The 14784-nt window shown below is 47.0% G+C and overlaps 1 protein-coding gene across 2 annotated transcripts in view; it reads left to right on the forward strand.

Annotated features, from left to right (window-relative positions):
- LOC126535533 (uncharacterized) overlaps positions 1-7664 on the forward strand; it is a 222482-nt gene extending 214818 nt beyond the window's left edge. For both annotated transcript variants that reach the window (XM_055073186.2, XM_050182346.3), the window contains one exon: positions 4909-7664. In XM_055073186.2, coding sequence (XP_054929161.2) covers positions 4909-5090 — 182 coding nt within the window. In that variant the 3' untranslated portion in view covers positions 5091-7664. The remainder of the gene's footprint in view (positions 1-4908) is intronic.
- The last annotated feature ends 7120 nt before the right edge of the window (positions 7665-14784 follow it).

Below are 14784 nucleotides of genomic sequence, written 5' to 3' on the forward strand. Positions count from 1 at the left end.
ACTTGCGGACGTCAGAGACGTAATTCCGGCGATAGAGAAGTCCATCCCGAATTTCGAAGTGAGATGCTTGATGGCGCAAAGCTCGAGTAGGTGAAGGAACAGTCGACGGATTTGAAAGAAAGCGGATAAGAGTACTAATCCAGGCATCCTTGCGTTGCTCCGAAGCCATGTCGCAGCCTGCTTTGACCGAAAGTACTTGATCAACGGCAGAGAGGCAGGCATCGCTTTCGGTTGGCACGGGCGAACGGGAAAGCGCGTCGGCATCGGTGTGGCGGCGGCCAGACCGGTAGACAACGCGTACGTTGAAATCTTGCAACCGCAAAGCCCAGCGAGCTAATCAACCTGAGGGGTCGTTGAAAGTGGACAGCCAACAAAGTGCATGGTGATCTGTAATCACGTCCGAAGTTGAAGGGGCGGCCATAGAGGTAGGGTCGAAATTTACCAAGTGCCCAGATTATGGCCAAACATTCCTTCTCCATAATGAAATAATTCTTCTCGGCTTTGGTGAGGGTGCGGCTTGCGTATGCAACGACGTACTCGTCAAATCCAGATTTGCGCTGCACGAGCACAGCGCCGAGTCCAACACCGCTGGCGTCGGTGTGTACTTAGGTCGGAGCTGTCGGGTCAAAGTGATGCAGTATAGGCGGCGAGGTCAGTAGACGACGCAACTCTCGGAAGGTATCGTCACAAGCGGACGACCACGCGTAGTCATTCAAGTCGCTCCGTAGAAGCTGATTCAAGAGAGCGGTGATGGACGCAAAATTCCGAATGACGTGGTGAAAGTAAGAACACAGGCCAAGGAAGCTGCAAAGTTCTCTTACGGAAGAAAGTATGGTAAAATCAGGAACTGCACAGAGCTTGGCGGCGTCAGGAAGAATACCGTGTTTAGATACTATATGGCCAAGGATGGTGAGCTGACTTGCGCCAAAGTGGCATTTTTTCAGGTTGATCTGAAGGCCGGCGGCAGTTAGGCACTGCAACACTCCCTCCAGCCTACAGAGATGGGTGGGAAAATCGGGCGAAAAAATAAGCAGATCATCTAAGTAGCACAGACACGTTTTCCACTTAAGACCACGCAAAAGATTGTCCATCATACGCTCAAATGTTGCGGGAGCGTTGCAAAGCCCGAAACCCATGACACGAAATTTCTATAGGCCATCTGGTATTACAAAGGCTGTTTTAGGTTGGTCTTCGTGTGCCATGGGGACTTGCGAACAGCCGCTGTGTAAGTCGATAGACGAGAAGAAGTCCGCTCCTTGAAGACTGTCAAGGGCGGCGTCAATTCTCGGAAGAGGGTGAACATCTTTACGAGTTATTTTGTTAAGACGACGGCAATCGACACAGAATCGTATCGATCCATCCTTCTTAACAAGAACAACGGGACATGCCCAGGGGCTGTCCGAAGGCTGAATGACACCGTGCTTGAGCATGTCAGCTACTTGGTCGTCGTAACACGGCGCTCTGTCGCGGATACGGGATATGGTCTTTGTCGCAGTGGCGCACTGGTACCCGTGCCGATGCAATGACAAACCGTTGACGTGCGGCCCAAGGGAACATGCTGGCAGTCGAAAGACGAACGGAAATTGTCGAGGAGGCGTAGAAGCTGGGCGCGTTGACAAACAGTCAATGTGTCGGCGATGGAGCTATGTAAAGTATCGGGCGAATTCGGCTCCTGCGCGGGGTTACAGGTCACTCCGGCGACCTCATGAGTGGCGATGGGACCAGTTGGCATGTCAATGACAGCAACAGAGTCGACACACTGGGCACGGCCAACGCACTCCCCACGAAGTAAAGTGAGAGGACAGGATAATCGGTTGGCGACGAGCAATCTGCTGACGCAGGCATGAACGTCCAAAACAGCGAAAGGCAGCGGGGAACATTTGCGACGAGCGAAAATTGCAGATGGCGTAAAAAGTGCGCTGGAATCAGCAACAATGTTGCAGGACACTGTGGCAAGGGCAGATGAGTGCGGTGGAATCGTAACGTCTTCGGCAACAAATACTTTATCTTCAGGTTCACGAGTGTCATGCAGTGGGGCATTACACAACGTTTGGAATTCCACTTCAGTAGAGAACAGCCTTATTAGCGGAAAGGAAGTCCCAGCCCAAATTAAGATCGTGGGAACAAGAACACAGCACCGAAAATTCGACGATGTAGAGGAGGCCGTTGATCACAACGCTAGCAGTACACGCAGCTGTAGGTGTGATGCGGTCTGCGCTTGCAGTACGAAGTGACACGTTGGACAGTGGCGTCGTGACTTTTCTGAACGAACGGCAAAGTTTGGCACTAATAACTGAAACTGCGACACCAGTGTCAACGAGGGCGAGCGCAGCGAGGCCGTCCACATATACGTCAATAACATTAGTCGGAGAAGGGAGAGGCTTTGGTCTCTTCGAGGGTGACGCAGTTCTTGCCTCTGGAACAACGACGATTAGTTTTCCCGTTCCGGCGAAGAAGGACGACGGCGCATCGGCGAAAGCGAGCGGCGTCGAGTCGATGGCGAACGGCGGTCAACAAGAAGGCGGTGGTCCGAGTAGGAAGACATATGGCCGGGGTTCTGAGACGTGGGGGATGACGGGTATGGAGAAACGTATGGTGCGGCGTCGAAGCTACGGCGGTAGGACGTTGCGCGTGGACGACAAAATTGTGCAACGTGGCCAGGTACACCACGCGGAAAACATATTGGCCGCTTGTCAGGAGTGCGCCATTGTCCACTGCTGTACCGCGGCTGAATGAAGTGAGGAGCTCAACGCAGTGGCACGACCGATGGGGACGGCGCAAAGGTCGCAGGTGGTGGCTGCGCGAGAGCCTCGGCATAGCTGAGAGGTGCAATATAAATAATTAAATAATGGTGTTTTACGTGCCAAAACCATAATCCCATCATGATGCACGTCGTCGTTGGGGACTCCGCAATCATTTTGGCCACCTGGGTTCTTTAACGAGCAGATAAGTCTAAGTAGACGGGTGTTCTTTCAGTTCACCCCCATCGAAATGCGGCCTCCGTGGCGATGGTTTCATCCCGTGACTTCGGGCTTAGAAGCGCAGTAGTAGACCACTAAACAACCATTGCGGCTTCTTAAGTTGTATTCCTGCTTCTTTTTTTTTTCATTCGCTTTCATTTCCATTTAATAAATATTTATTTAATTCAGATAACATCTATATATAATCTCCCCGATGATGATCTGGATTTAATGAGATCAGCATTCCAGGCAAATTTCTTCTTGACGCTTTTAATCTAATTATAATATGTGAGAAGTTGAATGATTGATTAGAAATAATTACGAAATTAGGCGGAATGCAAAAAAAAACCGAATATCTTCAAGCGACGGCAAAGAACATTACCTTGATTCTTTCCACCTACACGGCATTTGCCTACTTTTAAATCTTCATACATGATAGTTGGGACAACCAGTATATTAGTTCAGAGAAAATGAGACATCCACCCAATTGTAGCAATTGCTACGAAGGAAACCCAAACGGGTTCCTCGAAAGAAAAGCCTTGCAGTTGAAGGAAAATTCGTCCTGGTCCGGGACTCAAACCCGGGGCCACCTCATTTCCGGGGCAGCCACTCTACCATCTGAGCTAACTAGGCGGCTAGCATATGGCAGGGCGAAGTTGACTTTGTCAAAACTTGAAGCAAAGGCAAGTGTTCGACGTAATAGTTCTGCATAAACCTGCACGGTGGATAAAGACAATTAATTAAAGGAAATTGAGACATCCACCCCATCGCAGCAAACATCTGGTGGAGATGGGGGATACCCGATGTCACGTAGTAGTGAAGGTGAAGGAAGCAAAACTGGAAATGATGAAACAAGCGTTTCATTGGGCGAATTTGTGCCCTCAAAAACAGCCTATAATTAAATAATGGGGACAGCGGCGAACAGTCGACGATTGTCGAGAATCTGATCTGCCGATGAAGGGCGCCGGCGCCTGGTAGCAATATATATACATACTTGAAATCAAGAAAAAGAAATGGGCATGGGTAGGACATGTAATGAGGGAAGATAACCGATGTTCATTAAGGGTTACGGACTCGATTCCAAGGGAAGGGAAGCGTAGCAGGGGCGGCAGAAAGTTAGGTGGGCGGATGAGATTAAGAAGTTTGCAGGGACAATATGGCCACAATTAGTACATGACCGGGGTAGCTGGAGAAATACGGGAGAGGCCTTTGCCCTGCAGTGGGTGTAACCAGGCTGATTATATATATAATATATGCTCAACGAATTTTGAAATATCGCTTATGACAGACAACAGAATTTCATTCAATTTCATTTCTTGAGCTCAATTATTCTGAGGACACTAATTGCAAGCGATAGCGACAGACCTAATTACCCACTCAAGATAATGTACTAATTGACTTTTTATTCATATCGAATCAACGCAAGCTTTATTTCCTTTTGAGAGAGGAGGAGGCGGGACTAAAAGCTGTTGCTTTACAGCAAATACTGTAATAAACGAATTGTAGCGGTTAGTTTGCAAGACATATGCATACGAACAAATTTTGTAGATCGTACTCTGCACGGTGTTGAGATATGCGCCATCAAATTCGCGGTAAGAATGCACTGTTGTTCCACAAAATTATTTACAAAATGCTCTTTTTTGCATTAGTAATGAATATCTCGAAACTGGTGCCATCCTAAAAATTCATTTTGAGTGAATACGCTTTGTAAACCCACGCCTACAATTCGTAAATTGCAATATTTGGTGTAAACTAAATAATTAAGAAGTTAACTAGTGAATGTGCGGTAATTATTTAACTATGTGTTTTCGCTTTCTTATGCAAATAATGTCCTCCTCTTCGTATATTCAAGCTCAAGAAATGAAAAGATGCTTTCTGTGACTGATCAATAATAAAAATTCTTTAAATTAATAATGGAAATTGTGTAAATGTACCTTGTCTATTGCAGACTACAAGTTTGTTCCTGGCTACGTTCCTAAAAGCTGCAGTCACCTCCAGTGTGATCACCTAAGAAGCTGCCGGCTTCCTTGCGGTTACAATGAAAAAGTCCCTGGCCTACAAGTTGCCTTCAAAGAAGCCAGTAGCCCTGAAGACGGCACTTACTTTGTGTTCGACCTACGCTCATCTTGAGCAATGCATACAAACAGAATTTGATTGGCTCTACTTCGATATATGGGCTCAAATGTGGAGCGCCAACAATATCTGAAAAGAGCAGAACTCATTGCCTCGTATTTCTCTTCATCCCACTTTTCTGCAGCAAGCAAAGTTTAACCACATTTATCACAAAAAAAACAGGACAAGAAGTAACGTTCTCGATCTCCTAAAAAGGTTAGAAACAGCATGAGCCAACGCATCTGAAGTACTGTGAAAATTTTCTTCAAAACTACTTTACACAAACCGCACTGTGGTGCGATTTTGTTTCGATAATGCTCAACAGAACGACATTCTTTTTTATATTTTGCTTTTACAGTTGCTGTAGAGCTCAAAGGCAAAAGGTGATGATAGGCAAGTTTGCACATGGCTCTGGCTGTTGTGCGACTGTAGGTGTCAAACATTATTATATTTTGGGAAACTCCCTTACGCAATGCCCTTTTCGGGCCTATAAGGTATTTTGAATAAATAAATAGGCTAGCACAGGAAACGAGGCACTGATCAAGAAAGGACCCCATTCTGACTGTTTCCTTTTTCATGTCTTAGCCCTTTGCCCAACAACAGCTGATTGCTGAAAAAGTTAAGCTCTGAATTTTTGTGTAATTATGTGAGAAAGGCCCTTTTATGTAGCGGAATATAAACTTCATGCTTGGACATTCCAATTTGGAACTACGTTGTTTGTGACATACATTCAGCAATGTTCCCATAATGAGAAATCACGAACACTTTGTGTACCTCACAAACAATTATCGCGCATGGAGCCCAGTTGAACACTGGACAATTGCTCAATATTGCCATAAGACAGACCACAGTCCGTTTTTTCCAACATGTTTTCGTGCTTTTCTACGACGGAGTGTGAAATTAAAGTAGGTTGTTTCGACACGTAAATAGGAGAAAGAGCTCCTCATATGACTCCCTATATTCCGCAGTAGGCAATCGCGAGATCTGCGAAGTTTCATAAGTGTTATGTGAAAATGCCTACATGATTTGTAAATGCCCCATAAAAAAAAACTGTAACAGCCTCCGGCCTTGCTTGCCATACGTAAGTATAAAAATGGTTCGCCTTACATTTCGAAACAGGGTTGCTTCCAGAGAATTCAAGCTTCCTGGTGTCGCAGATAACGGAATCGATAGCCAGGCTAGTTGGCTTCATTCGTCTTTGAATTGACTTTTCCCGCACAAGACACAACACGGACGTGCTGTCCCTGTGTGCATCTTTGTCGTCCATGCTGTTCCTTGCGCTGAACAAGTCGATTGAATGATACCAGATGGTACTTTGAATAAGTACATGTGTACATATTCTCCATGCTAATTTGCGTTAGTTTGAGCGAATAATATTAATACATGATATGGGGTTGAATAGATTCACCAAATAGTTTAACAGTCATTGTACTTCACGTGGCGCTGCATTAGATACAGCATGAAGCAAATAGAAAAGAAATAAGCTGCAAAACAATGAGCATTGCAAGGTCACAATGATCTCCAGGATGCGTGCTAAACACTGTTGCTTTAGGTGGGGGATTGCAGTTATCCATAAAATATCTATGCTGCGATAAATAACTGCTTATGTGACAAGTGTAATTTGCTATTCACAATGATGGCGTCTGTTGCTGCGATCCGTTGAAGCATGATTTTCTAATTTAGTGAATGCATAACGTAGGAGTCTTGAAATGTCTATTTAGAGGTTTAAAATGTGAAGTGTTGTGTTGAAAACTTCATAGGTGATCTAAAGTTCACTTTCTTAAGCTGCATTACACACCATCTCAAATAGCCACAAGGCAACGAAGTACGTGTTTATGCACTTTGTATGCATTTAAGCAAGGAATTTTTGTGCATAAAATGGCAAGGACCGAACGAGCTAAGCTTCATGTTCGTAACTCACATTTGCCACTGGTGCCACGCTTCCTTCCTAAAATTATTAGGTGCAACAGTGTGAATGTGAGGCAGCTGCTCTTATGAAGTCTTCTAACATAACTTGAATATTGGTGAAAACACAAAGAACGTCTGGACGTTTTACCGTTGTTTCTATTTTGCTGGCCTTGAGAGCAAGATTCAGTGGCGATGTTGTACAATTTTACTGTAATTCCTCTCGGGCGTGTTAAATGCCAACTTTAAACAACAATTTCATTAAAAAAAGATCCGTGCACACGGATCTGCTCGCGTCAACTACTGCCACGAGTTGACGCCAATTCCACGCAATTCCACGCTTGCTGAAGCAGCAAGGAAAGCATATTTAGCACATTAGCCTTTTAGTACGACTTGACAGCAAAATAGCCATGTCGCAATATTTGCAGGAGTCACTCCAGTAAGGAATGCCTTTTTTATATAAAGAGCTGCGCGGTGACCGTACCTCAAGCTATGCATGATATTTTGTTACCATGCTCGCCTTCATTTTGCCGCATGCCTCATGCACATATTCTTCAGATAACGCAAGACTATTTTGTACATTTTGGTAGAACATGTTAAAGTTGGAATGATTTGAAATGTACGTAAACATGCTGAAGAGCTTCTTTATGTACTAATGGCTTTCAAATAAAGTGTCAAAAAGTGCTACTTAAGTCGTCATGGTATATTTTAGAGATTCTATGGAGAAAAGTAGTTTGCAGTGTTCTTCCTCGCTCAAACAGTTTTCTTGATCGGATAACCTCTTTCCTTTTTGCGTTGGTGCAATGCATAATTTGCAGGTAGAGTAAGAGCAAACAACTGGAGATCTGACTGTAGGAACTGCGGTAAGCTGTGGCGGGGAGAGAGGGTGTTTCCATAGAGGAGCTACTATAGATCGGTAGCTTCAATGTCTGCACACCACGAACAAATACACCGAGTACAGAAACTCTGCCTTTTCATCTTATAGCTGTTCCAGTAAGGTTCGCGGTTATTCGCTACTTAAAAATTGCATAAAAATCGTGCTTACCTTTTATTCTCTTGGAAAAAGAAAAAAAGTGGCCCTGCTGTCTCTCCACGTGTTGCCACCCCGTAGATCTTCGCAGAAAGCCTTGTGGCCCTCTGCAGAGAGCGCTAGGACCAGGCGAAGAAAATGGCAGCCGAAGCAATAACAGCCAAAACACCACCCGTTGGCGCAATGAATAAAGTAACCAACACACGCAACGCATGCTAAACAATTAGGAGAAACATATTTTATTGTCACGTATATTCTGTGATCTTTATTATTCGTACGTTTTACTATTACAGCAACACATAGAAAATACCTTTTTTTTTTATACCAGAAAGATGGCGAAGCTGTTTTCGGTGCTGTTTCTGGCCAGAACAAAAACAAGCCCAGCTGAATTGGAATTCTGTAAGAGTCCACCTAGTGGACATGCCCATTTCGTCTCCTGCTAAAGTGCTCGTTGGCTGTGTCATCCCGCTATTGTAGACGCGCAGCCAAGCCCAGCCAATCAGAACTTCAGCAGCAGACGAAATGGACATATCCCCTAGGTGGACTCTTACGAATACGTCTTCTGTGCACGCACTGCTAGGGGCTCATGTTCTTTCTGTTGATGATCGGCGTTTTCTGTAATTCTACATTCGCCATCTTACAAAGCGCAAGTTCTTGGTTCTTTTTTTTTATTTGATACATGAAAAAATTTTGGTTAACAAAAAATTGCGTCTCACAATCACTGACGACGGTAATGGGGTCACGTTGTAGCGACGGTGACGAAAACAGTTGCGAAGCTGTGAATGACGAAACTAACTTTTTATTATGAGAACCTGTGCCCCCCAGAGTTGCACTCAAAGAACAACGATAGCGGCGAACACAGTCGGCGATCGTTGAAATCTCATTTGTGGGGCAAGCCCGTCGGCTGTTATACATGAGTAATCGAAGATTTCAGAGTAATCAATGGTGCCCGCGTTCCTTCCTCAAAATACTACACAAGTCGGCTGGCCCATACAATCACATTACGCAAGGTTCGGTGACAACAGATAATGGACAGAATCATCGATAACATTCGAGAAACTTCCTATACATGCAGGCGCATTCTGCGCTTAGCGATATCGTTTAACCTTTTCTTATCCGGTGAAAAAGCGGTCACCCTAGAAAGATAAACAAGACCACGTGTAAATAGCACTCAATCGATATAATCAAACAAAATATTGGCACTGTCGAAACAAGGTATGTATCAGGCGCGTAGGGCAGCGAAAATACTTTTACGCACTTCCATAAGAACAGTCGGCGCCATCTAGCGCCTCCAGCATGAACCCTGTGTGTGGCCACCGAAATGCCTGGCGCGTCGGTGCGTGGGAAATCTAGGAAATGTGCCACGCGGCAACCGGCCTCATTTCCCGTTATTCTTTATAGAGATGCTGCACCATGGAGTGGCACTGCCGCGAAGTCTGGCGTGGCCTAGGAGATGATAAGCGCGCCTACGAACGCCGAGAACTGATGCTTGCCCCTCGCAAACTCAGTCGACCAAGTTGACGAGACGTTCACTGATGAGCAACACATGCCTTGTGTAAACATGGCGCAGCCCACGAAAGCGTTGGCGTGAAAGCCGTTCATTCAAAACCGGCACATACCAAATGCGTTTTTCCTCATCATCATCAGCCTGGCTACGCCAACTGCAGGGCAAATGCCTCTGCCATACTTCTCCAACTGCCCCGGTCATGTACTAATTGTGGCCATATTGTCCCTGCAAACTTCTTATTCTCATCCGCCGCCCCGTGCTACGCATCCCTTCCCTTGGAATCCAGTCCGTAACCCTTTGGTTATGGACTACACACCTACGCGGAAGAATGGTTTTTATGCTACGTCAAGAGATTGAAGGTGACCAGCAGGGAGTGCGGTCGGCTTTTTGCATCGTTGACAAAAGTCACACGCAGCGACATAACGGTATATGTCACGGTATAGACCAGGCCAAAAGAAGTCCCAACGAACACGGTCATCAGTCCGTGACACGCCAAGGTGACCGGCAGTCGGTACATCATGAAGCTGGGCGAGAACCGCCTGACACAGATGCTCAGGCACAACGGAGTCGGACAGGACCATGCGGGCGTATGTTAGAGCGGTACAATATACCATCTTGTAGTTCCAACGTGCGAAGGGAAGGATCGGGCATCGATTACCTGAGCCGTTGAATAAGGTCTTGTAAGGAGGCGTCCCCGCGGTGTTCGGCTCCAATATCGCGAAAAACAGCCAGAGAGAACCGCGACAGGTATGCCGGTCGCAGAAACGTCAGGAGGGTCGACAGGATGGCGCAACAAGCAGTCCGCATCTTTGTTTAACCGGCCGCTCTTGTATACAACGGAATATTTGTATTCTTGAAGGCGCACAGCCCAGCGGCCAAGGCACCCTGAAGGATCTTTGAGGGACGAAAGCCAACACAGAACGTGGTGATCAGTGATGACTGTAAATTGGGGGCCGTACAAATAGGGGCGGAATTGACCCAATGCCCAAACGATAGCCAGGCACTCGCGTTCGGTGATAGAATAATTGCGCTCAGCAGAGGAAAGGCGGCTGGCGTAGGCAATAACGTGTTCTCGCCCTTGTTGTTTCTGTGCCAAGACAGCTCTAATACCGTGGCCACTGGCATCGGTACGGACTTCTGTTGGAGCTGACGCATCAAAGTGAGCGAGGATGTGCGCGGACGTAAGGAGCCCACTCAGCTCGGTGAAAGCACCAGCTTCCTCATGGCCCCAAATGAATGCAGCGTCTTTCCTGAGGAGCTGATTGAGAGGGCGCGCAACGTTCGCAAAATTTCGGACAAACCGACAGATGTAGGAGCAAAGGCCCAAGAAGCTGCGAACATCCTTGGCACATGTTGGGACGGGAAAATCTTTCACTGCCTGTATTTTAACGTGATCATGGCGTACACCAGAAAAATCTACGAGATGCCCGAGCACAGAAATGTCCCGACGACCGAAGTGGCATTTGGACGAATTTAGTTGTAGCCCTGCCTGACGGAAAACAGATGGAATGTCGATAGGCGATCGAGGTGTGTCGCAAAAGTCGGAGCAAAAACAATCATGTCGTTCAGGTAACAGAGGCAGATGGACCACTTAAAACCGTGTAGGAAGGCGCCCATCATTCGTTCAAATATAGCCGGGGCATTACATAAACCGAAAGGAATCACTTTGAACTGATACAGGCCATCGGGAGTAATAAAACCTGTCTTCTCGCGGTCCATGTCATCGACGGCAATTTGCCAGTAGCCGGAGCGGAGGTCGATGGACGAAAAATATTATGCTCCATGGAGGCAATCCAGGGCATCGTCAATGCGTGGTACCGGATAGACGTCCCTCTTTCTTACCTTGTTCAGCTGACGATAACCCACGCAAAATCGCCAACTGTTGTCCTTCTTTTTAACTAGTACAACAGATGATGATGGTTCGAGGATGTCTCGAGAAAGCATCTTGTCAACATCATGTTGGATGATATCTCTCTCAATGGGCGAGATGCGGTAGGGTCGCCGATGGATGGGGCTCACATCACCGGTGTTTATTCGATGTTTTACGAGAGATGTTTGTCCTAGAGGGCGCTCTCCAATGTCGAATATCTCCCAGTATGAGGCAAGGAGGCAACGTAGTTCTTGAGCACGCTGGGGCGGAAGATCAGGAGCAATCATTTTCGTTAGAGCATTCAAGTCTGAAGGGACAGGGGGCGAAGCAAGAGTTGAACATCAAGAGCTGTTACAACTTAAAGCCGAAATGTGGTAGTCTGGCCTGCGTTATTTGCGCCAGGAATATTCCGCGCGGAAGTACGTGTGTATACAATCCAAAGTTCACAAGCGGAAGGCAGGACGTGTTGTCCGAAATAGTAATGACGCTGTGAGGAAAAGTGACGTTATGCGAGTGCAGGACATCCGGATTAGGGCATACGATGTAGTCACCGTCTGGTATACGTGGAACGGAGGAGACACCTATGTAGGTAGCAGCAAGGTGAGGGAGGCGAATATGCTCTGTGGAACATAGCCGTATCGGAGCTCTTTCGGGAGGGTCAATAGGAGCAGGTAGAGCGAGTTGCACAACACCAGCAGAACATTCTATCGAAGCAGAATGTGTGGACAGAAAGTCAAGGCCCAGAATGAGGTCGTGCGGGCAGGGCTCTAGAACATAAAATAAAACAGAAGTATGATGTCCGGCGACACTCACGCGAGCCGGACACATGCCAATAACGGCTGGTGTTCCACCTTCGGCGACTGGGACCATGAGTGATTATCTTGTTGAGACGATTCCGAAGCTGAGCATTCATCACAGATACGTGCGCGCCAGTGTCAGTCAGAGCCGTAACAGGTATACTATCCACGTTCCCTTTAATGAGGTTCCGATGTGTGGGGCATGGTCAGAAGAGTATTTTTGCGTCCGGTCGGTTTGGCAGCATCACCTACAGGTGCTGCACCCGTTAGATTTCCGGAAGGGTGCGCAGAAAGGAGCTAGGGGATGGTGATCCACGAGATGGGGACGATTGGGAGATGCGGCGACGTGGTGATGGAGAGCGGCTAGAGCGGGTAGGCAGATAAGTGTCGCCAGAATTTGCTGGCTGTGTTTGCGGGGCGAACCGAGGAGTAGCTGAGGGCCGTGGGATGGGAAGTAAGGCCATGGGTCAAATTCCACGAAGACCTGCAGTGACGAGAAATATGGCCGATACGGCCACAAGTGAAGCATATATGCTTGTCGTCTGGTTGTGATACCGCGTTGGGGCATTCAGGCTGCGGGTGCGTATGATAGTGCTGGACGGAGTGTAGTCAGGCCGATTAACTGAGCAGACGTTGGTCAAGCCAACGCTGGCTAGTGCTTGGCACACGACGGACTGTATCAGTGAGACGGTCACCTGGCCATTTACGGGGCCATGGGTTGGGTGTGTGACAGGAGATGCGGCTTCTAGTTCACGTCGGATGATGTGTAGGATGTCATCAGAGCGATTGGTCGTGGGTGGACTGCGGAGGTCTTCGCAGATGGACGTAGCACCGTGTTGGGAAGGCCGGGAAATGGCTGGGCAATGCGGCGACTCTTGGCTTCTTCAAACCGCCGGCATTCGGTAATAATGGCTTGCACAGTTCAAGAATTCTTGAACAGAAGGAGGTGGAAGGCATCATCTGCTATGCCCTTTATGACATGTGCAACTTTATCAGGTTCGGACATCTTCGGATCCACTTTGCGGCACACAGCGAGCACGTCTTGGATGTACGTGAGGTAGGATTCAGTGCACGTCTAGACATGCGAAGCGAAGTCTTTTTGGGCGGCGTGCTCACGTCCATCAGCCTTGCCAAACAAATCCTTACTGTTCACAAATGTCCCAGCTGGTAAATTCGTCCTCGTGGGTCTGAAACCAGACGCGTGCCGTGCCCGCGAAGTAACATATCAAATTAGCGAGCATGATGGTCTGATCCCAATGGTTGCTGCAGCTTACCCGCTCATAAAGTTGAAGCCATTCTTCAACATCAGTGTTGTCGGTGCCAGGAAAGCTTCCTCGGTCGTGAGGTTGTGCTAGAATGAAGGTGGGCGTGGGCCCGAAGCATCCTCGCCTTGGGCTCGCATTGTAGATGCAGCCAAGGAGCGCCCGCTGCGTAAATCCGTCTTGATAATGATCCCCCAACCTTCACCAAAAATGTTACGGGGTTAAAAATAGTCACACGTATATTTACAGGATATTTACGATGATTGTAGCAGCTGACAAGATGTTAGACAGCGCGCGAAGCCCAGAGCGTCTTCTTCCGACCAAGCTGAAACCATCTTCTTCGTCAGCGTGTCACATTATTTTATCGTAACTGCGCAATTTACAGGGCAACTTGCCTCACTGCAGCAATCGGTCATTGGGAATTGACCCCACTACTCCACTTTTTCTATTAGCCATGATTGGTTTTGTCAAGAAGGCATTCTGTTCAATTAGGTATTCTGCTATCTTCACAGCTGTAAAATATCTTGTCACTTCTTCCAAGTGCTTCTAGGAGCTTCTCGACTATACTTGTAAAAAGCGCTTAACCCCGCATATTATATTCCGTTACTGTGCTTTTAACGACGAAGACGGTGAAGTCAAGCACCAAGCCTACTGGTGATACTACAATGAAGTTTTTCAGCCCGACAGCGCTGGGTATCGTGGGCACATATTGCCGCCCTGGACAGCTCCCTGAAAACGGAATAATTTACTTCTCTGCGCACACTTCCTGAGAATGAGGCAGCTGCAAGCATTCACGTCGGAATGATTCGAAGATTGGCCTAACTAAAAGAGCCTATTGTGCTGCTTTTCTTATTCAGTTACGGCCAGCTTATCTACAAAGTGCAAGTAGTTCTGGAGCTCAAAGAACCTATTTCTTGACATTGCATCTGCAATCAAGTCAATGCAGAGCATGTAGGACCAGTACATCCTTACTGTTAGTAGGTTCAGTACGCCCATAACACTATGGATCCCAACAAAAATCCTCACTTCTCTTGAATTTTTTCCTACAAATTTACCTTTTTCTTGCACAAAATATAAATTGGCCTAATATGCACATTCCACCCAGAAATCCTGCTGCAAGTCTTTCAGAATATAGTTTAAAAGTGTGCTTGGCTCGTTGACATCCCCAGTGACTTCTTCCACAGAGGTGCCAGCAAACCTGAAAGAAAGATAAAAAATAAACAGTACCGCACACCCTACATTACTTTGTCAGCGTGTGTAATGCATGTTTGTTGCAAGCGGCGAACCTTTCTATCCTTCCTCAGGCGGACGCCGGACGACAACAAGTGAAATTGAAAAAAT

The sequence above is a fragment of the Dermacentor andersoni genome, chromosome 7 (assembly GCF_023375885.2).
Source record: "Dermacentor andersoni chromosome 7, qqDerAnde1_hic_scaffold, whole genome shotgun sequence".
Lineage (NCBI taxonomy): Eukaryota > Metazoa > Arthropoda > Arachnida > Ixodida > Ixodidae > Dermacentor > Dermacentor andersoni.